This window comes from Trematomus bernacchii, unplaced genomic scaffold (genome assembly GCF_902827165.1).
Source record: "Trematomus bernacchii unplaced genomic scaffold, fTreBer1.1, whole genome shotgun sequence".
NCBI classification, from domain to species: Eukaryota; Metazoa; Chordata; class Actinopteri; order Perciformes; family Nototheniidae; genus Trematomus; species Trematomus bernacchii.
This window is the reverse complement of record NW_022988098.1, coordinates 3,051,061-3,075,645: the sequence shown is the minus strand read 5'-3', so window position 1 is coordinate 3,075,645 and position 24,585 is coordinate 3,051,061. Positions and strand designations below refer to the sequence as shown.

At 42.0% G+C, this 24,585-nt stretch overlaps 3 protein-coding genes across 3 annotated transcripts; 1 reads left to right on the top strand and 2 right to left on the bottom strand.

Annotated features, from left to right (window-relative positions):
- Nucleotides 1-605: 605 nt before the first annotated feature.
- Nucleotides 606-12,802, bottom strand: taf4a (TAF4A RNA polymerase II, TATA box binding protein (TBP)-associated factor). Its single transcript, XM_034121830.1, has 15 exons — nt 12,076-12,802; nt 11,376-11,509; nt 10,757-10,876; nt 9,985-10,074; nt 9,713-9,835; nt 8,914-9,003; nt 8,578-8,790; nt 8,291-8,423; nt 7,569-7,671; nt 6,568-6,737; nt 6,354-6,484; nt 5,739-5,864; nt 4,387-4,443; nt 4,178-4,300; nt 606-1,829 (listed from the first exon to the last, which is right to left on the bottom strand). Exons 1-15 carry the CDS (start codon nt 12,800-12,802, stop codon nt 1,665-1,667), a joined length of 2,505 nt encoding a protein of 834 aa, XP_033977721.1. The 3' UTR covers nt 606-1,664.
- Nucleotides 12,803-14,479: 1,677 nt separating this feature from the next.
- Nucleotides 14,480-17,046, top strand: LOC117475411 (protein LSM14 homolog B-B-like). Its single transcript, XM_034121565.1, has 8 exons — nt 14,480-14,835; nt 14,984-15,147; nt 15,246-15,375; nt 15,501-15,674; nt 15,772-15,849; nt 16,019-16,159; nt 16,253-16,373; nt 16,455-17,046. The coding sequence occupies exons 1-8, from the start codon at nt 14,709-14,711 to the stop codon at nt 16,609-16,611; spliced, it is 1,092 nt and encodes a 363-aa protein (XP_033977456.1). The 5' UTR covers nt 14,480-14,708; the 3' UTR covers nt 16,612-17,046.
- An 80-nt stretch (nt 17,047-17,126) lies between these two features.
- cdh27 (cadherin 27) lies at nt 17,127-24,167 on the bottom strand. The gene is made up of 17 exons (XM_034121564.1): nt 24,129-24,167; nt 23,569-23,691; nt 23,172-23,321; nt 22,114-22,255; nt 21,852-22,018; nt 21,303-21,434; nt 20,678-20,860; nt 20,229-20,533; nt 20,008-20,150; nt 18,681-18,905; nt 18,383-18,604; nt 18,165-18,286; nt 17,971-18,078; nt 17,695-17,781; nt 17,578-17,625; nt 17,440-17,496; nt 17,127-17,351 (listed from the first exon to the last, which is right to left on the bottom strand). Exons 1-17 carry the CDS (start codon nt 24,147-24,149, stop codon nt 17,145-17,147), a joined length of 2,442 nt encoding a protein of 813 aa, XP_033977455.1. The 5' UTR covers nt 24,150-24,167; the 3' UTR covers nt 17,127-17,144.
- Nucleotides 24,168-24,585: the final 418 nt, after the last annotated feature.

Genomic DNA, 24,585 nt, shown 5'->3' with positions numbered 1-24,585 from the left:
CAAGCTGCTGTTCAGTACACATAATCTAGTAATGGGGGTAAATTGCCATCTAGTGGCTCCCAGATGCACTTTCATTACAAAAAATGAAATTGTAGCTCATCACAACCCCTCTAATATTCACTTATTGTTGCTCTTTGGTTAATGCCGATACCAAAGCTGCTCCCTATCATCAGGCAGTCGTCCCGCAGGCCTGATTGTTTCCAGCCCGTGGTCGTGGTGCCTGTTAGCAGCTGATGTTGCAGCTGTTGCTAATGCTGCGTGTGTTGGGCTGATAATGGAGACGGACTGAAACAAGACAGCCCAGAGAGGACGAGCACAGACTGGTAGCAGACTGTGTGTGAGTGTGTTATTCCAGGTTCAGTGTTAGCAGTGTGGGAGTTGTGGTTAATAGATGCCTGTAAACACCCGGGGGACACCGTGTGTACTACATGTGGTGTTACAGATGTTAGAGGATTAGGAGGAATTATCTGTGAACAGGTAGAGAGAGAAGGACTTAAAGGTGTTATTCATGTGCAAAGCCTCAGTGCCTCACGCAGCACACACACTGTTATATTAATGCAATGCTGCCCCCTGGTGGCGTACAACAAACAACAAACCTCAACCAGTTACTGTAAAATCATTATTTATTCAAACATTTTAATAGAGAAAATGTGTTTTTCTTTATTCTGGGTGGGTAAATTCTCAACTCTATACAAAACCATGTGTAAAACTGTAGGTGTAACATTTACAAATATACAGGAGGAAACTGCACCTTGCTGAGTCGGAGGACACCGTCAGTCAATATTGAAAGAGTACAAATGTGTCTTGGTGGGCAGCTACAAAAATAGAGATCGCTTTCAGGTAGATGCAAGTTTGGTATATAATAAGGGTTTAAAAGCCATCTATTTAGAAATCAAATACATTTTAAATTAACGATTTAAAACATGAAAATACGAAGAATAAACCTCTTCTTCACGCACTAAAATCTATTCACCAAACTACAATGTCTACGTTGATTTTAAACATATCCTAAGCAGGCAAATGCACGTTGCATTTAAACTACATGAAACGACTGAAGCTTCACATGAAATTAAAATAAATAACTAAACATTAATTTAAGCTTGAGTTTAGTAAATAAATATGCTGACAATAAAATCAAGTAGCCTACTGGAGATGACTACTGCTTCGTGAGTGACAGCAGGGTTAATTGCTTCGCGATGGCTATATGGCTTATTCATAGTTAAGAAGGCAACTCAGTAGGTTACACAGTTCGGAGTTCAAACTAATTCAGTTAAAAAGAAAAAAGGAGAAATCTACAATCAATATTCAATAAAAATTAGTTGTCTATTAAAAACAAATGTGTCGATGTCCATTGCTAACACAAATCATCTGATTATAAACGTTACTGTTCTGTGCATAATTGAAAAGTGTTCATTCATAAACCCTCTTGTAACACACATCCATCTTTGCACTTTCTTGAACAGTAATTAGCATTTGTCCATTTCTCTGATCATTATTTGAGGAGAGAGAGGCCATCCAACGTGGCTGCTTCTGTTCATCAGATTATCAGGTTTATCTGGAAAACCTCTGCCCTCCTCCTCCTCATTTAAAAAGAGTCTCTCTGCGTGGAGGGAGCGTTTGATCTCTCCACCAGCGGCTCCCTCCCCTCCCCTCTGACATCCAGTCTATTTGAGAAAGCCCTTGTAGAGGAAATGGGAGTGACTGGAAAATCTCTCGTTCTCCAAACAGAACAGCAGGTCCCTGAGATTGACGCGTGTGATTCGCTGCCGCGTCGGCCTGGAGCCCGAAGACCCCGCCCCGCCGGAGAGGGAGGGACCTGACCCGGACCCCTGGGGAGGAGAGAGAGAGGGGAGAGGTTCAGGTTTAGGGTGGGGGGTCAGTAATGTTTGTCTTTTTTTCACAGCCCGATGAGTTGCCACAAAAAAATGTATCTCAAGAGTTTGGCCATGCATGCACCTTCACAGACTTGTCTTTTACACTTTTCAAAGTTACAGAAACACAATATTTTGTATGAAATATGTTGAGCCACAAGGAGCAGCATGGTGTCCGAGTAGGTGCCCTGTTTAAAGCACCATCATGTCTTCCCTGTGCACTCCTGTTTTACACTTAAAGTCCAAGGAAATGCAGTCTAGTCCGTTATTACTAATATTACTATTTATTAGAACCCCAGGTGGTAGCCCTACTTCTGCAGGTGCCAAGGCAGTTTATAGAAAGATTTTGAAGGAACTCAACTAAATACAAGCGTACTATTTGATTAATAAAATATCAACTTCATACTGCAATAGAGTGCAATAAAACTAGCAAACCAGCAGAGAGGTTTGGCAGAAACTATGGGAACAATTGTTGAAATAGAGAGCCATTTGGTATGAATGGGAGTGTGTGTGAGTGTGTATCTGTCTGTCGATATGTGTCTACGAACTATTCAGATTCAAACTAGTGTGTGTGTGTGTGTGTGTGTGTGTGAGTGTGAGTGTGAGTGTGAGTGTGAGTGTGAGTGTGAGTGTGTGTGTGTGTGTGTGTAGTCTGTTAGGGAAATGTTGGATGAAGTAGTGGTTTCTAACCTCTTTCCTGATACATGCAGTGAATCACTATGAACCCTCAGACACATACAATAGTGTTTTGTTAAAGTGTTATTCCCTGTTGTTTGTTGTTAGGAACTTCCCCACTAACAATTCAATGCTACAGCAAATTGGACAGAATACAAAACTCTGCGACATCTGTTTTTCCAATATATATTATAAAAAAGGAACAAACACAAACTCTAAATTACTGCAACCTTTATCGAAGTAGGTAAATAATGTTTCCTGAATAATACCGGGCTATTTTCTTTCAGCAAACGGTTATTACACAGAACAGGCTCTCCTTCTGTTGATGCTCCCTAGTGATTCAAAACAACAGTAAACAATTGAATGTGGAGAGAAACCCCCCCCCCCCACTAATCAGAGCAGAACCCAAAGCACGGAGTATATAGCGTATATATATCAAAAACAACTATCCCCATGGCTATTAAAATCTAGCACAGAGAGAGGGTTGAGGTCAGAGGAGAAATCAATTAACTGAATCAATACCAGTGATGAGCAGAGGCTCTGAGCGGCAGAGCAGCAGCTGTTCTCCGAGAGGTAAGGTGTGTGACGTTAGGAGGACCGTGTCATCGTGCTAAATGAGTGTGACTGGTGTGATAAGGAGAGTCGACTGACATGCTCTGCCAGAAGCAACAAGAGGCTTCATTATTTTATTTTCCGAGATATGTGAGGTGCACAGATGACTGACAGGTCTCAGTCAGTGTCAGCTCGTCAGAAACTTTGTCTGGCGGAGTAGATAACTGACTGTTAGTGCTAACATTAGCCGTTTCTAGAACCAGTGTTTTACATCGACAGAGCTGGTGTCTTTTTTAAAGTTTGACTCATACGTTGCTCTCCAATCAGTCTCCAGTTTATACTAATTAAGTATCATAAAGAGAGGTTCTCTGCAGCGCAGCGTTGATTCTGTTAACAATGAGTATGAAGAAATATGTTCACCAAGACCTTTTCCCCAAGACTATGACGATGAGCGGACGACGTTATCAAACACTAACTGTGACGATATCAACATGCAATATCTTTGACGGAAAAATACTAAAACATAGTTTATAATTTGGGTCAGGATTATTTTATTCATCATATTTTTGTAAATTAGTGGCCGTTGACTCTTTCAATGGGCCAGGTGTGTACGACTAACCACTGCGTGCACTATATTACTCACTAGTCAGGAGCAAAGCCAAATTCAAAGTCATTCAACCTGCGTTTCTCATTATAAAATAATAACAAATGATCCGAAATAAGTTTGAATAAAATGACAACTTGTTTTTATTCGGCTAGAATAAATGACGGAAACTTAATTAAATCTGATAACTCAAACAGGACATTTGATTCAGCACTAAAGGGTAATGACTTTGTTGACTAAACCATTTTAATTTGTTATAACTGAAACTATGAAGGATAAAATGACTCAAATGTGAAATATGTTAATAAATCTAAAGAGCAAGAGTAAGATGAATATATGAAATAGCCGATAAAACTAACACTGTTGTCGGGTGAGGATGACAAAGGTTGTTAAGGAAGATGCCAAAGGTATAAGGTGACTCCATGACAGGATCTATGATCAGCTGTGAGCCCATCTGTATGGTACGTAGCGTTACCTCGGCTGCAGCGGAGGAGGACTGAGAGTCCAGGAGCTTCCTCTTCTTCCTCGGTCCGATGGCAGCGAGAGCCGTCAGGTTGGCCTCCCTCTGCCTCACCTGAGCCAGCTCCTGCTGCTGCATCTGGAAAACACAGACAGCAACACGGATATCAAGCATACAGTGCGAAAACATACAACAGACACTTATTCCTCGTCCTCTCATCCTACCTCTTTTGCCTTCTGTTTCAGAAGCAGCTGCTCTGGGTCCTCTTGCCGAGCTCGAGACTGAAAGGCCAAAGAAAGACAGAATTGATTACTGTTGGGCAGAAAGGCCAAATCCCAGGTCAAACAGGGTCAGAGATGAGGGGGAAATGGCAGGTGTTTGCCCATTAGCTAGAACTCAATGAAATACTTTCTCGTATTGCAGAATCTACATCAATTACTTGTGAGTTCAAGTTTCTAGAAAATTCACATATCCATCAATAACTATATTTAAATGTGTTAAATATTATTTATTCCTAAAGTCACGTACCTAGTAGCATTTAATTTGGTGCTGTAAATGTGTCACCAGTGCCATTTAATATATCAAACAGTACATTTGTTCGAAAATGTTCCAACAGAACAGAGTTGAAATCAATCAGGGCCGACCTTTAGTAAAACTCTAAAGAATATTAATGTTCCTCTGGCGAAGTGAATATCTTTGAGAAACCAACACATTCAATAGACACAAAATATAACAGCATTTATAAAACGGACAAGTCAAATCAAGCAATCTGATTGGTTCTTAGCCGTGATATAATGAGCGTATATCACGGGTAGAATTGTAGTTACTTTTCACAACAAGTCAGTATCCCTCCGCGTCTGAGAAAAGCTACAACCGTTACAACTGTTACATTACGTCCGTTACGAAACTAACTAACTAACAAAGCTTAAGATGGAAACATGTAAGGGATAATGTGCAACAAGGACTTATTGACCGTTGTTAAGGACGCTCACATCTGTAGAAAGAAGTCCGGTCGATTTAACTGTATACAGTTGGGCTGAAAAGCAAACTGCATGCAGCAGATACCTCAGACCGCTAAGGGGGTTGTTGACCACCCGCTTCGCGTCGGGCCGAACCACGCCCCTTAGCTGTGATATAATGAGCATATACCACGGCCTGTCGTGAGCTATTGCTTAATTATAACACATCTGCTATTATTCATAAAGTGGTCAAAATCTAAAAAAGTCACAAAGGCCTTGAAATAATAAAACATGATGCTTAAAACTGCAGTCAGTCTGTTTGAACCCAGAGTATGTTCAATGGACTGCCTGCTGAATGTAAGAGTCATTGCCACAAAGTGCATTGTGAATTTTGCATTAGATCAAATCTCGAATATTTTATTTATTCATGTATACATTACAGAAAGTAAATGAATAAAATCCTATCAGTTCATTTTCTAAGGGTATTTATGCACACTCTATTCAGACACAAGGTTTCTGAATCCACAGATAATCCCCTAACTAGTTGACACAAAGAGACACCATTACCTTTGACTACCATTGAGTGTAAATGTGTGTCAGTGGAGTGGTCACTGTACCTTAGCTGCCTTCAGGAGGATCTCCCTCTCCTGCTCCTCCTTCCTCTGTTTCTCCTGCTGGTCCAGCTGCTCAAAGAACTTGAGCTGAGCACGAACATCGCTGCTCTGCTCATAACTGTCGTCCTCCTGCCGACACACGGACAAGTTACAATGTTATACTTTGGCCCAGAACAGCCTTAAAGATTACAGGAGACATTATGGCATATATGTGGACCCCAAAAAGGTATACGAGGTATCTGTGGTTTGCATGCTAAAAGGAGCAAAGTAAATACACATGAGCTTTGAATGTCATAGACAGGGTTTGAAATGATGTGTTATAATCAGCTAACACTGTGGCAGGTCACTGGCAACTCAAATAATGTGTCTGCCACTTCTGAAATGTATTTAAAATACAAGCATGGTCCTTGTTTAATAAAGACATCATTTGCAAATATGATGTATGTCTTGTAACCTTAATCCCTGACTATTCATACCTTCGGTTTAAAATACATTTTAGGTGGCAGGTACAAATGTCATTCCTTGATCCTCGCACCAGCAATATGTGTTTACTGCAAAACCATGGGGAAAGGTGAATTTAAACTTCTATAAGTCTCTTGGATAATGCTGTAAACAAACCTTTATGGGGTAGCTCTTCTGCTGGGCTACTTGGGAAACTTTCTCCAGCAGGGTCTGTAGCCTCTGCTGCGTAGCGTGGGAGACGAAGGTCACCACGTCGGCCCCCAGGTCGGTCACACCGTACTTCCTGCCTGGAAAACAAACGGAGACATCCGGGGCTTTAGGGTCTGGATGGAGAGGAGCTGTATCGTCGCTCATGTTGTAAGAGTCTCACCGATCTCCATCATCCTCCTCTGCAGGAGGGCGCAGGAGAGGAACGCCTCGTCCTTACAGGACCGCGTCACCGCTCCCACTAGTCCAGAATTGGTAGCTAGGATGTTAGCGCTTTCCTCCGAGAGGTTCACTCCAGCCATGGAGGCCACATCGTTTATGTCGTCATCATCCCTGTAAACAAATGGAGGCGTTTCAAGAATCACAATATGTGTTTCCTCTACATAACCTGTAGCTATACAAGGTATGCTGACAATGAGATTAAAATAGCTTTAAAGGTAGGGTAGGTACGTTTGAGAAACCGGCTCGAGATCGCTAGAATTTCAAAATACACAACCGGAGAAAATCTGCCACTTCCTTATAGAGCCCCTCCTCCAACACACACGAACGCGCACATGACCAATGAGGGCACGAGATAAGTTTGTGCACAGATGAAGGCTGACAGGCAGGTAGGCCATCCAGTTGTTTTAGCCGGGCCGGCTAAAATGATTGGTCGTGCTTTTTACAGTATTACGGCTTCCACAGATGATATTTTGTTATGGATTTGTTGTCAAAGCACTTCAGATATTCATTGCTATCGGGATGTTAAGAGCATTCCATGGAATATAACAAAAAGTGTATCTCGAGCCGGTTTCTCAAACTTACCTACCCCACCTTTAATTTCTACATTTATTTATTTGTACCTGTTTTTTCTACCTGTCTAATTCTATTTTAGCTAGTTGTACTTTTACTCTTTGCTTTTTAATAACTGTTTTCAAATATAATTGTTTTTCCACTGCACTTTATCTTACTACCCTAAATGTTTTTTGGTATTTGGTAAAGCACTTTGAATTGCCTTGTGTTGAAAGATGCTATATAAATAAACGTGCCTTGCCTTTGCTGACTTAGTTAAAAAAGGTTCCCCGCGGTATTTTGATCACCTTCGAGTGATGCTAATACGAGAACTTGTTTGATTAAACTACATGTACAGTAGGGTTGATTTGAAATCAGCTTTTCTCTTCTTACTTGAACAAGCCCCCCGCCTCTCTCAGCTTGTTCCTCTGAGCGAGGGTCAGCGCTGCAGCAGAGACTTGCCTCGGAAAAGGTGAACCCTCCGTCTTCACAGGAACTAGAAAAGACACATAATTACAATAAATAGGACGAGTCACCCAAGGAGCAGCACACACATGCACAGACAAATGTGTTATGAGCTTTTACCACATTGTGTTATCCTTAGCTTTCCATTAGGTGGTTTATATGTATGTTAGATGTTTTAGGGCCTATGTCCACAAAGTGCATTTTCCTGGCAGGAAGTCAAATGTATATGTATGAGCTTGTCACCGCTAAGTCTGACAGCCATATAGTGAGGGAGGGGGACGATAAAAGTCACACATTTAATGTCAGCAACATCCGGTGTCCAGCCGACAAATCTGCACCAACAAACAGGACTTTTGGTCTTTGTTGTGATGGTTTGTGTCTGACAGATTCGGCCATAAACAAGCTTTTCATGTCCTTTCTACAGTGACGACCAGCGCTTTTCTGGAAAGTTGAAATACTTGAAGCGTTACAGCGGTCAACAGAAAAAGGCTCAGCGCTGGGAGAAAAGACGCAGGGCGCTGCACTTTGTCTAGAGGAGGCCGCTTTCGATGGCATGCGCTCTGTTCTCATTGGGATCATTTGAAAAAAGAAGCTGGTTTTATTTGTCCACTGCACATATCATGACTTTGTGTTGACCTTGAGGTCCTCACCTGGCTGCAGCTGGACGTGCTGCTGGCCCAGCATGATGCGGCCGGGGGCCTGGTTCCTGTGGGCCACCATGGTGGGCGTCGGTAAGGCTACCTGAGGTCTTAACATTGTTCTCTGCTGCTGAGGCTGGATAACCTGCAAGGGTAAAAGGTCCACATGCTGATTATGTAATTATTTTACCATAGTTTCATGATTACTTAGTGTTGAAAATATTTGAGATGCCTCATTTGATATAAACTTTGCAGATTGGAGTCGAGCTGCCATCTGACTCATGTATTAGTTAGTTTACCAGTGAGGGGGCAGGTCCTGGTTTGCTGATGCCTGTCTGGAGCTGGGGCCTGCTGACGGGGGTCATGAGGCGGGGAGAAGGGCTGCCCAGGACCACCGAGGTGGGGACGGGGGCGGTGGAGGGGACCGTACTACAGGCTGGCACCGGGAGCTGACTCAGCCGGATGAAGGCTGCTGAGTCTGGGGTGAGTTGCCTCAAGGCTGGGAGGCTTCTCTGCAGAAACACAGAGCACACATAAAGATGACGTGTTTTATCAAAGTCTCCTGTGGACCAAGAACATACACATTACTGGAAGGGATGTCAGTGAAAATGAATTTAGAAAATAAGCTTTCTTACCTTGAGGAAAGGCACAAGGTAGGGTTGGGGGGAGGAGTTGAGCTCTTTGTACAATCTGCTGGTGAATTCCTCAGCCTCCAGTCTGCCCTCCTAGGATGAAATAAAAAGTGAGTGAGAGCGGTCACATCTGCAGGGACAGCTGATGCTTGTCTTTGACAACACTGTTAAATCACAGCTGGCCTTGTAGCTTGTTGATTGACAATACGTAACTTTCTGTCAATGGGAGGCTTTCTATGAAACAATAAAGAAGACGTTTTGTGACGTTTTAAAGTAGTGTGTGATTTGTTGTCTTCTCCATCGTTGCAGTCAGTTTCTCCTGGTTAGGATTCCTTTCATGTTTATTGTACTGTTTTTTAGCGGGAGCAGAATTATCCTCAGAGGTCTCCTAATCTTCAGTAATTAAACAGGTGAAAACACTAAATAAAGCTTCAAGTTTTTGTTTTTTTTGTCTAAGTGTTTCTCTGGTTTAGCTGTGGTTTAGGTTTTCAAGATTCAAAGTTTTATTCTCATAACATATATATAAAACTACAGTGTAATTATGAAAAACTTAGATCGCAGGTTCCTCAACAGTGCTATCTAAAAAGACATAAAACAATGTAAAATATGTAACATGGAAATGTGGCTTGAAACTCACAGGCTCACAAAATGATAGATTTCTGTCATTTTGTAAAAAGGGAGCACAGCTCAACAAAATATGAAACAATTATATTTATCTACTTGTGTCAATAACCTCAAACGTGAGACACATTATAGCAGTTGACAGGTAGATGTGTGTGTCCTGTGTATGTGGCTCACTCACCAATAACTCTTTGACCAGCTCTCTCACATTCGCTGCAGTCTCTGTGGACTGCTTCCCAGTGGAGGCCAGCTTGATCAGTGTGGACAGGAAGTTCTTACATTTCTTCACATTCTCCATTGTCTCCTGCCAAAAACACAGAAGTGATTAACAAAATCAGGTCTCAATTGTGATTAAAAATGTGATACATAGCTGCATGCTTCACCCTTTGTTATACATCTGTAGTTGTTTAGAGTACACACTGACATCCAGCTCTCTCTGATCGCACAACTCACTTTGCTCACTGATATCGGGGGAAGTTGGCTCCCAGCTGACGGGCTGGCGGTCCTGGGGGTCATTCCTGTTACTGCAGCCCCAACTGAACTCTGGGAAAACAGACATCAAAATCGTCACATGTTATTTAGGATGTTCAAACATTTTAAACCCCCAGTTTCAATTCATCACAGATGAGTGTTGGTTTTAGAGTTGCTTCAAAGTTGAACCATGCATCAAACGTCAGGTCCATCAGAGGAAACAGGTGCTGTTTTCCTGAACAGCATTTCAGTAAGGTGCACTTTTTCTCAAAAAATGACCTCAGTGTGTTGGTTTGAAACATTAGGAAAAACTGTCAGCACTCCAGTATTATGATTTGTATGATTTTATCATTTTGTGATTGATTTATTTGTTGATTTGCAAATCTACTTACATGTTTCAGTGCGTGTAACAAACTCTTTGGACGTTTAGGTCTGAACTCTTTATTAAATCCAGGAAACAAGGTTCAGGATTACCAATAACCCAAGGCAGGAAACCATTTATGCAGAAGGCACATCTTTCAGAAGGAGTTTGCATCCTCTTCATTGAGTAAAAATGCACTCATAAGATCCTTCTAGTGTGACATCTACACATAAAATGGTAATATCATTATCTATAATAAAATAATCAAGCAGTAATAAGGAACTAAGTGCCAACATTAAGTGTGCAGCTCGTGCAAGTAATGCACACATAACACTGTGCAACAAGCCAAATGAAAATAATAACAACTTATTTGACAGCAACACACGGGGTTACCTGAAGGACAGGGGGTCTGTGAAGAGTGGTGGTCGCAGTGAGGGGTGTTGGGGTCGGACCCCCCTGGCGGATGATGGTGCTGGGAGCCACTTGTCTGCTGATGATGGTGTTTCCAGGAGCCTGAGACAAGGCATAAAGCAAGATGTGAAACACTCAGTTTAATCAAACCTGAAAATTACTTTTATTACATCTAAATACATAAAGCTATGTATTTTACAACAGAATGGTGGAAAGAAAAGAAGAGTGTTTTAGCCTGTACTGCAATGCTTCATGTCTTCTCAATCTTAGGGTCACATGAGGGAACTTTATCACGATTTTCTCTACTGGTAGGGCTACCGTTGAGGAAACTGCAAAAAGGTGTTTTCCATGTAAGCAGGGGACTTTATCATATTTTATCTATAATGGGCATTAAGCTGGGTTTTTCCCCCCATTGTGGCACCAAGTAGGGTGGTCATCCCCCGACAGTCCACCAGCTCACAAGTTTCCAAATACCAACACATGACCTCTAACATAACTATTTTGTACTTACACTGAAGCTGAACATGTTCTTTGAAGTACTGGCCTGCACATGAGGTAAGTCATATATAATGCTTCTTCTTAGACTGTGTGATGATCCTACCTGGACAGGAGGTACACTTGTTGGTGTGGCGGTCCGCGGTGCCATGCCTCCCTGAGCCTGGGCCTGCATCTGGGCGAGAGCCTGCTGAGGAATCATCAGCAGCTGTCCGCTCTCGCTGCGTACGAGCACCATCCCTGAACCATAAATCATAACAGTTAAGTGTTATTTAAGGAATCTGGTGCAGACACATAACCTACTTTATATAGTATGATTTCTGTATTGGATGTTGGTTAACCAATATACAATCATTCCATGTCTAATTTTAAGGTAATTAAACAGAGGCAAATTCATCATAGTGTATTTATATGGCCCAATATCAGGAATGTTACATTTGTCTCAGGGGTCTTTACATTTTATACAGAATATGAACACGACACGATGTGTCTTTAGACCCTCACAAGTAAAAACCCACAGTTAATGGGGAAACATGAAAGAAACCTCAGGGAGAGCAACAGAGGAGGGGTCCCTTTCCAAGGACGGACAGACGTGTAATAGAAGTTGTGTGTAAATGAAAAAGATACACCATTTACAACATAGATAGCCCAAATTCTAGAAACAAATCAATATGTCTATGTATTAGAAGATTAAGATGTATCCAGGTGGATGTCAACAATCCTCTGGGTGCCATCAAATGAAAACAATAGTTTGGAGTAAATAAATGCCTGTGCACATACAGTAAAAAAGTTCTGATTTCACTCACCCGGGGGTAGCTGGATGTTATGAACGCTGGGCTGTCCCGGGGAGGTCTGCTGGAGCCTGGGGGCCAACATCTGAGGCGTGAAGGCTCGGATCAGGCCTGGACCGGGAGCTCCTGTCGTGGGGAACCGGGGAGAGCTGACGACCCCCGGAGTGACAGCCGGCGGTGGGGCTGTCTGTATTATTGTGGTGGGGGGCTCTGCCTTGATTATGTGCGAGCCTGCGCTGGACGCATTGTTTACAAGCGGGCTGTGTGACCCGATGGTACCTGTGTGACCAAATGCATTGGCAACCACAGCAGCATGGCTCGCATTATTGTTCCCATTCAAAGTTGCTCCCGACCCCGTGGTTTGCATAGGCGGCCTGACGAGGGTCACAGTGGCTCCTGTTGTTGCCGGGCTCAAAGCAGTCTGGGAGTTCATGAGCGGCGTCTGAATGACACTGTTGGACGAGGGGTGCATTGTAGCAGCACCGAGCAGCCCTTTCGACACCCCCGGTCCACTGTTGATAGCAGTGACAGATATCGCATTGCTGTTGTTGTTAGTAGTGCCACTTGTCGCTGTCGCCCCCCCGCTTCCTGAATTGTGAGAGTCCATAGTTTGGCTCCCATTGAAAGTATGCACTACTTTCCCCTGGTGATTGAGGAGAGAAGTTACTCCGTCACTAACAACAAGTTTTTTGCCAGGTTCGTGTCCCGAGCTGGAGTCTGTGCTGTGCGTCAGTGCATCCATAGTTGAACCATGGAGAGCTCGTTATATGATGAGACCCCCCTGCACTCCAACTTGTTTAGAAAGCAGCACAAACACTCTTGAATGTGATGGGGCAAGACTCTTTCACATGTACTGTTTTTATCAGTCAGCTCCTTCGCTTGCTTTTCGTGTATACTCGGAGAGACAAAGAGGAAAACAACATTAGTAGTTTACAGCGTACCTGCTTTGGCAATCGTCTTGACCAAGTCCCAGCTGGACATTAGCTCGCCATGTTATTACCGGCTGCTTCGTGCCTACCACAGTGGTTGTTGTGACACAAGAACGACAGGTGTGACTCTACAGACTGTTCGGGATGACAAACTACCGCTTTATTCACCTCTGTGTGTGAAAAAGGCTCGTCTAGCATGCCAGACCCCACCGCCATCTTCACACTCCTGTGAGCTTGTGAGAAGTGAGGGGCTTACCGAGTGACATGCGCCTGCGCACAACGACTAAACGTCTCCGTGCGGGGATTTTCGAGAGCTGTGATTGGCTGTTCGGCATTCTAAAAGGCGGTACCAATGGCTTCAGCTGTCATTCCAGGGGATGCATGAGACGGAACAACATCGTACCGGAGACGAAAATGTTTTCATCAAATGTTACATTGCCGCCAGCGTCTTTCTGCCTTCACGATAGCTATTCTGTTTCAGAATTGCACCGTGTGACTATTGGGAGAAGGATATCGGGGTTTACGACAAGCCAACACACCTAATTTTAGAGTTTACTCACTCTTGATGCGCTGAGCAAGATGGCTGCAGTGTGTTGGCCAACAAGTGAAGTAGCTGTTGTAAAGAGGCGTTTGAGGGCGCCCCACCCTCCTCCAAGAGAGGAAATAGCCTATTGTACAGTGCTGTCAGCAGTCATGGGACTTACGCTGACGTATAGATGCAATGCAAATAAAGTGTGTTTTTCTTTCTTTCATTTACGCGTTAAAATGTGAATCCCAATGTAATTTATAAAATATGTTAGACTAGACATGTTGCAGTTCTAAATGACAACCTTACTATAAAGTCCTTTTCTGGTGGGCTATACAGTTTACATATCAGTTTTAGTCACAGCTGTGAGGAATTTTGCATGGCAAATACACTTTAATGGCAAATAAACTGTGTTGGCTACTTTTCCAGATAATAATGCAAATGTGAAACATAACCCAAAGGGCAATGACATTTGATAGCCTATATGACAAATACTATGGAAATGTAAAGAACGGGATATTTATTAAACTATGGTACTTAACAGGAAATAGAATAGCTCAAGTTTAAATATCCTTTTTTCAAATGTTACACTGTTTCAATTTATTTTTCAGTTTAATTTCTAACATGTAATCGGGCTATTCTATAATGATCTTGAGCAGTGCACAAATAAATAAATGTAATAACAATAATAATAATAATAATAATAAAATAGATTTATAATAATGAATCGGTTTATTTTAAATGTTCTCTTTTAACAATGGATAACATTTACGCCAAACATATTGATATGTGCAAGTCACATGGTACACATGTAAACCTTAAACAAATTGCTAGTTGTGTCTTCAATGTGGTAATATACATTCACATTAGTGTAATTGTTTATGCCTTTGTGCTTGTCATGCCAATAGCGTGTGCAGTTTTTCTAAGGCTGCAAACTCCGCAGACTCGCTTCACACTTACGTATTGATTACTTATTGTGGTGTACGCCGTGTGGCTAAAGAAACGAACCCCTTTTTACGCACAGGTGCATGGGCCATCAGCAAAGAGGTGCGTGCGTCACTGGCAATCTTATAAAGCGCACAGGTGCCTGCTAATTGCGGACACAGCTGATTAGATCTTGTCTGATGCGTGTCGTGGTTTAATGCTCTGTGATTGAGAGGCTGCTTTTCACTTAACACATTTTTGCTGCAAAGATGAGCTCCGGAGGAGGGACCCCATATATTGGCAGTAAAATAAGTTTGATATCCAAAGCGCAGATACGGTATGAGGGGATATTGTCGTCTGTCGACACTGATCGGTCCACGGTTGCGCTAGCCAAAGGTAAGTGCAGAGGCCTAAACGACATGTGGTTTTAGTCATCGACAATTATCTCTGCACAACTTAATGCATAATGACTTTGTTCATGTTTGTAGACTTGACATTATATTGGAGGTAAACCAAACTTTTGTCCAACTTTATATCCGAACAGTTAGATCCTATGGGACAGAGGACCGGCGCGCAGATAGACCAGTGCCACCCAAAGATGAAATGTATGAATACATAATCTTCAGAGGAAGTGACATTAAAGATATCACCGTGTCCGAGCCTCCAAAACAACACCATGTACTGCCTCGGGACCCTGCTATTGTACAGGTGAGTGGCTCTGAGAAAAGCTATTTCAAATGAGTAGATTCATTTATAATGCAAGTTGAAAAAGTTGTACTTTTGTCTGTACATCATTATTTTTGTAGTCATCCATGGGCAGTTCTTTGGCTGCGTATCATCCCCGGTGGAGTTCATACAGAGACATGATGCCCACCTACAACCAGCTGGCTGCTACGTCTCTACTGAACCAGCAGTACAGTGCAGCACTAGGCCTAGGTACACTAGATTTTTAAAATATTTTAGACATTTGTTAGAGCTTTATGCAATCATAGGGGCTGTTTCTCATGTATCAGCAGTTGATCAAGCCCCACCATGTTTGTTCCTGCTCCTTTATGTACCAGGACACCATGGCATCCCAGCCAGAAGAGCTCCCATGGTGGAGCAGGCTGTTCAGACCGTGCCTTTGGCTGGGGCGGCCCAGAAAAAGGGAAAGGCTTCTACCCAGCCACAGGGCAAACAGCCTGTTCGACCAACACTGCGCTCTGCCCAGGTTCAGAAGGAGAACGTACCCACCAGTAAGCAACCACTTGAGAAATAAATAATCTGTTTTTATTTTTGCATTACTTCCATTTTAAAGAAAAAGTCCCAAACATTACATTTTTACATCCTTAGGTCAGACACCATCTCAGCCAAGTGCAGCCAAGGTTGAAGACCAAGTCGCTGAGAACCAGAAACAAAGGCAAAAACAAGGTATCAAAATGTGAAATGCACACACTATTATGTCTGGCCTAATGGCAATCTTTATTTTGTTTCAACTGTTTTGAGTTATAAAGAATGATCATAGAATGGAAGAACAACAAGACGAATGTCAAAAGATTATGCTCTCCTGTCTGTTGAACTATCTGTTGCTTGTGTGCAGGCAACCGGAGGTCTAGGAACCGAAGCAGAGGCCAACTTCTGGTGAAAAACTCGAAGGCCACCACCTTGCAGTTTGATTCTGATTTTGATTTTGAAACTGCAAATGCTCAGTTTAAAGATGATCTCACGAAGGATGTTGTGGGTAAGGTTATTTCAAATGATACAAGTCAAATTACTTTCAGTGCACATGTCAAATATTTCTGTGTGTAATTTGCATTTTGTTTCATTTCTGCAGTGTATTCTGTGAATGCCGAGGATAACCTGGTTGTGCAGCAGGAAGAGGACACTGTCGTAGAAAAGTACTACGACAAAGCCAAATGCTTCTTTGACAACATCTCTTCAGACCTTAAGCCCAGGTGATTATCTAACTTCTGCTGTTTTTTTACCTGAGGCGTTTGGCATGCTCAACAATATATATTTTCTTTGTGGATTTTCAGGAGAACCACCTGGGCGGAGGAGAAGAAAATGAACATGGAAACATTTGGAGTTCCAGGCCGCTTACTGAGAGGCAGAGGATTCAGAGGCCGAGGACGCAGAGGGCAGAGCACCCCTGAGCAGAGACCCCTCCCAAAAATTGGCAGTGGGAGGGTGTAAATGCATTTAGTTTTTCTTTTTGTTAACATTTTCTGTAAATATTGTAGTTTTCTACTTATTTAAAAAGTACCTCCCTTTTTCCTCTATTTGAAACTAAGATTTATTTTCTTAATCCCAAATGAGCATTCAGGGAATTTTGTAATTTAAAGTTTTATTATATGAAATGGGAGCAATTTATTTTTACACAGCAGCTACATGCTAGAAGCAAATGTATTAATTGTTAGGTAGTCTGGTAAAATGCAATGTGGAATTGTCTTTTCAGCAGGCCAGCAGGCAAATAATTTGGTTTTTGATTTCTGTCTACTTGACTGACCAAATGTAACTCCAAATGTATTTTTGGAGAACAGCTGTACTTTATTTTCATCCCTACTTGTAAAAAGAAAACTGTGGAGGACTTTGTAACAGTTGCTAATAAATAACATATGATTAACAGAATGGATTTCCTCTCTGATGTGAATTGGCAAAAGCATCCAGTAACAAAATGTACCTTTTTTTTTATTTCACCCCTCAACAAAAATATAAAACATAAAAGCTCAGTTTTGTATATGTGGTGGCTTGCAAATGGAGGCCAGTTGCTTGAACTTGGGGCCCAAGTTGTTGAGTGCTTTCTGGTATGAATCCTTGTCAGGAAGGATGATGTTCTCCAGCTCTGAGGGAACGTCAAAGTTGCCCTCCTCTGCATAAAGGTGAGGCTCATAGTCCAGCAGGTCACCCTCTTTCCCCTGGAGAGAGGAGAGCCGCTAAAGGAGTGAAAACATTTAATTAAATATAATGTTTGGCACCTTTTTTGCTGCAAAGTAGACATGATTCTGAAAGTGCACTGCCTACCTGATGAAGCAGGGCTTGGAGAGCTGCATGGAAGTTCATTGTGCTAGTTTGCTCACGCTGTACGAAAAGGTTCATAAATATCAAGTTTCTTCAGCTGCTGCCTTAAAGTAACAATGAGCACAAACCAAACTGTATTACCTGATGAGTGTGATGGTGGCCATTGGCCATTAGAGATCTCCAAGTTGTCTGAGAACGGAGATGGAATTAATATTTGAATGCCCGGATTATAATTATCTTTAAATGGGTGCATATCACCTGGTTCCAGTTCTCGTTGTATAGATGGGACATATCTTCTCTCATGAAATCACTTAAGTATTCGTAGATGAAGTTTTGCTCCATTTCCTGTTGATGTAAATGATGGGAACAACTGTGATGCAGAGCTTAACTAAGTTACAATACGTCCACATTTTCAAAGAGAAGGGTTAATCTTACAAGCCATGTTTCCATGTATGTATGAGAACCTGTAAAAAAAGCAACTTTGTCAATCCCTCTACAAACCTGCAGATCACACATAAGAACATGTTTCTTCACCTTGGAAAAATTGCTGTGTTTTATCCCATGATGCTGACCTCCCCAATTAGATGGGTCACTGTGGGTCTCCTCAGTAAACCATACCGCTATATCGTCCGGTACGACTACCTTGAAAGAGGGTAAACATATTGATATTAGCAAAACATTTTGATCAAAATCACTTGTTTTAACTGCATGTTTTTTTCAGTACGGACCTTGCAGTCTGTTCCTGGATTCTCAATGTTTGATGGCAGGAGGGTGTCTCCAGAGGAATCACTGGGCTGCAGAGGGGCGAACTCTTTTCTGCAGGTCATGAACACTGCCATCAGAAGCAGACCTGTCAGCGAGACAGAGACGACAAGATTCAACCTATATTCAGAAATGTAACAATACATTTTACAGCGATGCAAACTAAAGGAATTTGGTTTCTTACACATGATCAAAAGTAGTGAGGCAAACACTATGGCCAGAGCCCCGGGAGCAGCTGTTGTGGCAGTGCTTCGGGGGTCTCTGCAGTTTGGCGTCACACTACAGTCACACACGGTCACACTGAGGTTGTACACGGCAAACTGTCCCTGCATGTCAGAGATCTTCACATCAACTGTGTGTGGTCCGGAATAAACACCAGGCTCCTTCACCAGGCCGGCTGTGTACCCTGTGAGAAATAATCACACACAATTAAATATTTGTTTTTATATTTTACATATTTTACCACATATAACTAGTTCTACCATGTGAGGGATTCAGCTTCCATTTTCCTTTGACGTCACCCAGCAGTTCAAATGTGAAAGGCCCCGCGTAGGGATGATCATCCAGGTCAAAGGCTGAGATGTTGGTGGTGGAGGGGCCGTCGGACACACACACATCCACAAAGCCCACTGTTGGCTGAGGCACGTTGTCGTTCTGGTCAGTCACATGGATGTTCAAAGTGGCTGTGCCTGTCATGGATGGCACTCCTATCCAACATAGAAACATAATGCAGTTATGTTAGCAACACTTTAAGGCTGTACTTCCAGCTGAATACTATCATCATGCATGCTAACACACACACTGATGTTGCAGACATGTTTATGCTCAGCAGGTATAATGATCAAACCATTTTCACTGTCTTAGATTTGCAGGTTAGCATGAAAACATTTGCTAATAGACCTTTTTCACTGAAGATGATTTTGAGTTAGCCAGTACGGAAAGCATGGGTGCAAATAATGAAATGAATCATGTCTGAATAACATTGAACTACTTTGATTACAGATTCCTGAGCCTCTGATCGAAAAAAGCAATTTTTTCTTTGGAAGGTTACTGTGACATGACCATGAAGCATCTAAGCAATGACCTGGTCTAATTCTCTAATGCTGAAGAAAGGTATAATTCTTTCCTTTTTCTTATCTCCTCAAACATAGGGTACTCTCGACCGTCCTTTACAGAAATGAAAAAGATAATGTCGTCCCATAATTCCATGCCTTGACAATCACATCTGCTGTTGCATAATTCATAGCCTTGTGAACGTTCATTTGGATTTTACTCCACGCCTTCACTTGACCTAATGACGTCTGCCATTAAGGTCAAGGGAGAAAAAAATACATAAGAATCTTGACTATTTAACCACATCCCAGAAGTAGGGTGTATGCTTGCTCACTTTCATAAACACAACAAGGAATAACAAAGGTTGGGTATAGCTGGTATTTGGGCAGAAAACTAACATATTGGACAAATAGAATTGATGACCTGATGGTGGTGCTAGAGTTATCCTGAGGTGAGGCTTGAATGTGTGTCAAATTTCATGAAGAATTACAAATGTGTACCTCATATGATAACCAAAGTCTCGAGGGTTAATAATCTGGGAAACATAAAGGTCAGTACCAAATTGTGTTCAAAATCCATTGAGATATTTCACAGATTGAGTGAAAACTTTGACCATTTGGTGGCACAGGAGGAAAAGTCAGGGGTCACTAAAGCCAGCCACAGAGACATAGATAGTGTCACAAAGCAGTGAGGATTTAAATGAAATGTATATTTCTTCATACAATTTTAAATCTGGTTTGTGTCAGTGCCAGTTACCATCATCCACAGCATGCAGTAAGATGGTGTAGAGGCCGTCGCTGACATGAGGAGATTCTCTATCTGGTGTCCCGACTGTTGTGATGTCTCCTGTTTGAGGATCCACCGTCACCCAGCCAGCAGGATCGCTTCCTACCTTGTACCTGTGGACAAATACCACTTGCTTTAGTGAAAGAGCTCCCAGATAAGCTAAAACATGTTGGATTGAACTTCCCACTTACACAAAATCTCTTGCGTGACTAGAGTCAGGATCCACGGCGGTCACTTTCTCCACCCACGTCCCGATGGGTGCGTTTTCCTCCAACACGACCTCTTTCACACTCACACTAAACACCGGGGGGTCGTTGACATCCTCCACTTCAATGCTAACTTTTACAGTGTCCGGCGGAGGAACGTCACCTTTACTGGTTTCAACTTTCCAGAGGCCTGATGGCGGCCTCTCCTTCACTTTACAGGAGAAATATGGCGCCTCATTTTCCACTGAGATGGTCAACTCCCTCAGGGCCTCCTCCTCAAAGTCTAACGGCTGAATCATACAATACATACAGACACACAAGGACAAACATGGCTGACGTAAAGGTACAGTAATTATACACATTACACCTAATTACACACCAGACTACAGATGGGTGTCACTGTAATGTAAATTATGCAGCTGAGCAGCTCATACTTTTACAACCGTCAGGATCCCATCGTTGGTGTCTGGGTCTGTTTCTATTTTGAAGTGCGCTCCCTCGTCGCCCTGAATGGTGTATTTAGCTCTCCATGCCGCGCTGTTTGGCGTGTCTTTGTCTGTCGTATGCAGCCGCAGAGGAGACGTACCGATTTCATGTTCTTTTACTTTCCCAGAGCCCTGTTGTATGATTCAAAAGGTCAGAGGTCAAGGGAAAGGAATCTGCATCTATTTCTTTCCCATATTGGAGTCGATGAGCGTGGGTTATACCGTTGTTTATTACTAACAGAGCTGGAATGGCTTATTTAAAGTGTAAAGTAAACTAGTTAACATGTGTTTTTTTAATGTGAGTTGAATCAGTTGTATTTATTCCTTATAACCTATTTTAATATTTCTTATCACTTGTTTGTATCCTTTGTTTCTCTGGTTGTTTTTGGTTTTCATTCCAACTATGTTTTAAACAAAAATGTAAGTTGCCATTGACAATTGTAATTGTTTCTTTTTCAGTTTCTTAACCTGCCTCAACTTTGTATACATACTACATACATTGGTGTAAAGCACCAAGAACTGTGTGTTAATGTGTAATCATTGTTATGTCAACAAATAAAGAAAATATGCTCACTGTTTGTCCACTGATGGCTGGGAGGTGGTTGTTGCCGTCCTGGACGTGGATGATAACAGTGCTTGAGCTGGACAGACTGACTACGTCACCGTGGTCCTTGGCCTCCACCACCACTGTGAACATCTCAGCCACCTCAACACAAGCAAATCAAAAAGATATGATTAGATTTATGAAATACAGAACTGGGCTACCATCCAGTCAGGGTCCATTTCTCTTCTTTAATGGTAATTGTATTATCAAAAAGTGGCATTATCAGCACAATTAATAGTGAGCTAAAGGTGTTAGGGTGCAGCTATACTCTTTTTATATATATATATATATCATATCATCTTCAGATTTTAAAGAAGGTCAACTCACTCTGCTTCACATACAACAGGTGTGTTTTAAAACATAACTTAAATGTTTTCAGACAGTAAACAGAAAAACAGCACATTCTGTTCTGTACACGTGACACTATATATCATGTGTCACATTTTACATTCCAAGACCCTGCAGAACAAGAACTGCTGCAATAAATGAACTTACAGCAAACAATGTACAGACACTTACCTCGTGATCCAAACACCCTTTGAAGGACATTGTCCCAGACTCAGAATCAATAGTGAACTCAGTGTCCGGATGGTTTGGAGACACAGACTTCATTTCATAGTGGAACGTTGAGTTTGGCGTCCCTCTCTCGTCTTTGTCGTAGGCTACCATAGTCTGAACATGACAGCCTGTTGGGAAATGACAAAGCAAAGAAAGGGATGTACTTACCAGATATTGTGAGGAAACAAGAAAAGGCATATCACATCTTTACTATATCCTCTACCTTGTGTTGCGTCCTCATCAACGCTGATTTCAAACAGATCCCTCTGAAAGCGAGGTGGATTGTCGTTGATGTCTGATATTCCAATTTCAACTCCTAATTTGGTGTCAATCAACGAATCTGTCTTCATTGCCTCAAATCTCAGCTACAGATTGAAAGATGGGACTCAACATTAGTCCTAATGTAAAGAAAACATGTGATTAAACGGTAAAAAGGTGTTATATGAGAAGAAAACATGATAATCTCAACTGAATTGCAGGTAAAGATACTAAAAATATCTTTGCGTTGTGTATTTTCAACTTGATTTGATTAATTTTTGAAAATGTAACTTACAATACAATACATTAAAGGTAGGTAAGTTTGAGAAACCGGCTCGAGATACACTTTTTGTTATATTCCATGGAATGCTCTTAACATCCCGATAGCAATGAATATCTTAAGTGCTTTGACAAAAAATCCATTAAAAAATGTCATCTGTGGAAGCCGTAGTACTGTAAAAAGTACGACCAATCATTTTAGCCGGCCCGGCTAAAATAACTGGATGGCCTACCTGCGTGTCAGCCTTCCATCGGGGCACAAACTTATCTCGTGCCCTCATTGGTCATGTGCGCGTTCGTGTGTGTTGGAGGAGGGGCTCTATAAGGAAGTGGCAGATTTTTTCCGGTTGTGTATGAACAGAATTCTTTAGGTGTGCCTTTCTTTTTGTTCCTCATACAAGCTCATAAAAAAAAAACACCTAACTTTTCCTTTCCAAACTCTAATTGCTAGTAAAAAACCTTCCGCTGATTACATTATGCTTTGATTTTGGTCTGATTTTACTATAAAACAGCAGCAGAGACGAAACATAAACAAAACAGATGTTAAAAAAAGTGAATTCAAACTAATCGCTTAATTAGACACATTATTTAATACTAGTCTGAGCAATACAGAGTGTGTTTGTTCTTTTGAATACCAATAATTATGACAGACTGTGCATCCCTTATCAGTGTGTAGGCCTTTTTAGGTGATTTATAAGAAAGTGGTTGACTAGTTGTTACTTCATGTTGATATCTATGTCTAACCTTCAGCACTGTCTTCTCCTCGTAGTCCACGGCCCTGTTGACGTACAAGGTGCCAGATTCTTTATCAATGGTGAGGACTCCCTTCGGCTCCTCGTCCATTCCTTCCCCATACAGATCAAACCTCACTCGATAGTCCCGATCAATAGTTATCTAAAACACATCACCAGACACTTTACGCTTGGCTTTGGGGAGCCTGAAACTTGTATTTGTCCAAGGAAAAAACATGACCTACATTTGGTTAGAAGCAATGAAAAATGAAAGCAAGTCCTAAGAGCTTTGCATACCAATGGTAAGATTCGTAACAGCAGTTATTAGAATTAATGGGTCTGTAAATCAATACAATTTGGTATTTAAGTTGGCTAAAAGGTTTATTGTCTGACCAGTGGGGGTCTCTCACCTTTCCCAGCACATAAGGGAAGGGCCCGGGATGCCCCTCCTCTATGGTGAACGAGTCGATGATCCAAGACCTTCTGTGACGACTCAGCAGCTCTGAGCATGCTGCGCTCGACAAATAATTCACCTGAAAGACCAAGGGCCAACCAAACCTGAAGTGCAGGGTACTCACAACGTACAACATGCAAAGTATGATTTGTTTGAGGTTGGAGCTCATAGTTAATGCCTCCTGTACACCTGTAAATTAACCTCTGCTGCATAGTTGGTGAACCAGTTCCACAGAAGCAGCTACATCACATGGAAAACTGTACTTTGCACATTATGTTTGACAATAACTTTTTACATCTTGTAAGACACGGAAACACAGAACGCAGATGTGTAGAAAAGCAGAGTGATGAAAAATTATATTTACTAACAACAAGTGACTGATTTCCATAGATAATAATGGAAATTATGCTGCCTCGAAATGACATTGTGTCACACTTTCATTTCCAATACAAAGATAAAAAACAAGTGTAATTAAATTGAAATAAATTCAGAAAAGCCGGTGTTGCTAGTACATACCAAGAAGAAGAAGCAGAGCATGATGCTTGTTCAGTTCAGCCGCCTGCAAGTGTTTGAGGACTGACTTTTCTGAGTAGTACGAGAACCTGACCACTCCTCTTTTCAAGCCCACTGCGAGAACGTATCAATCACTGGTGTGTGTGTGTGTGTGTGTGTGTGTGTGTGTGTGTGTGTGTGTGTGTGTGTGTGTGTGTGTGTGTGTGTGTGTGTGTGTGTGTGTGTGTGTGTGTGTGTGTGTGTGTGTGTGTGTGTGTGTGTGTGTGTGTGTTCGTGTGTGCGTGTGTGCGTGTGTGTGTGTGTGTGTGTGTGTGTGTGTGTGTGTGTGTGCGTGTGTGTGTGTGTGTGTGTGTGTGTCAATATTTAATTACAACCCTCTACATTCCACTGTTTGCTCATGAGGTTTTCTTCACAGTTATTGCAGGGACGGGACTTCCGAAACAGCGTCATACAGTCACTA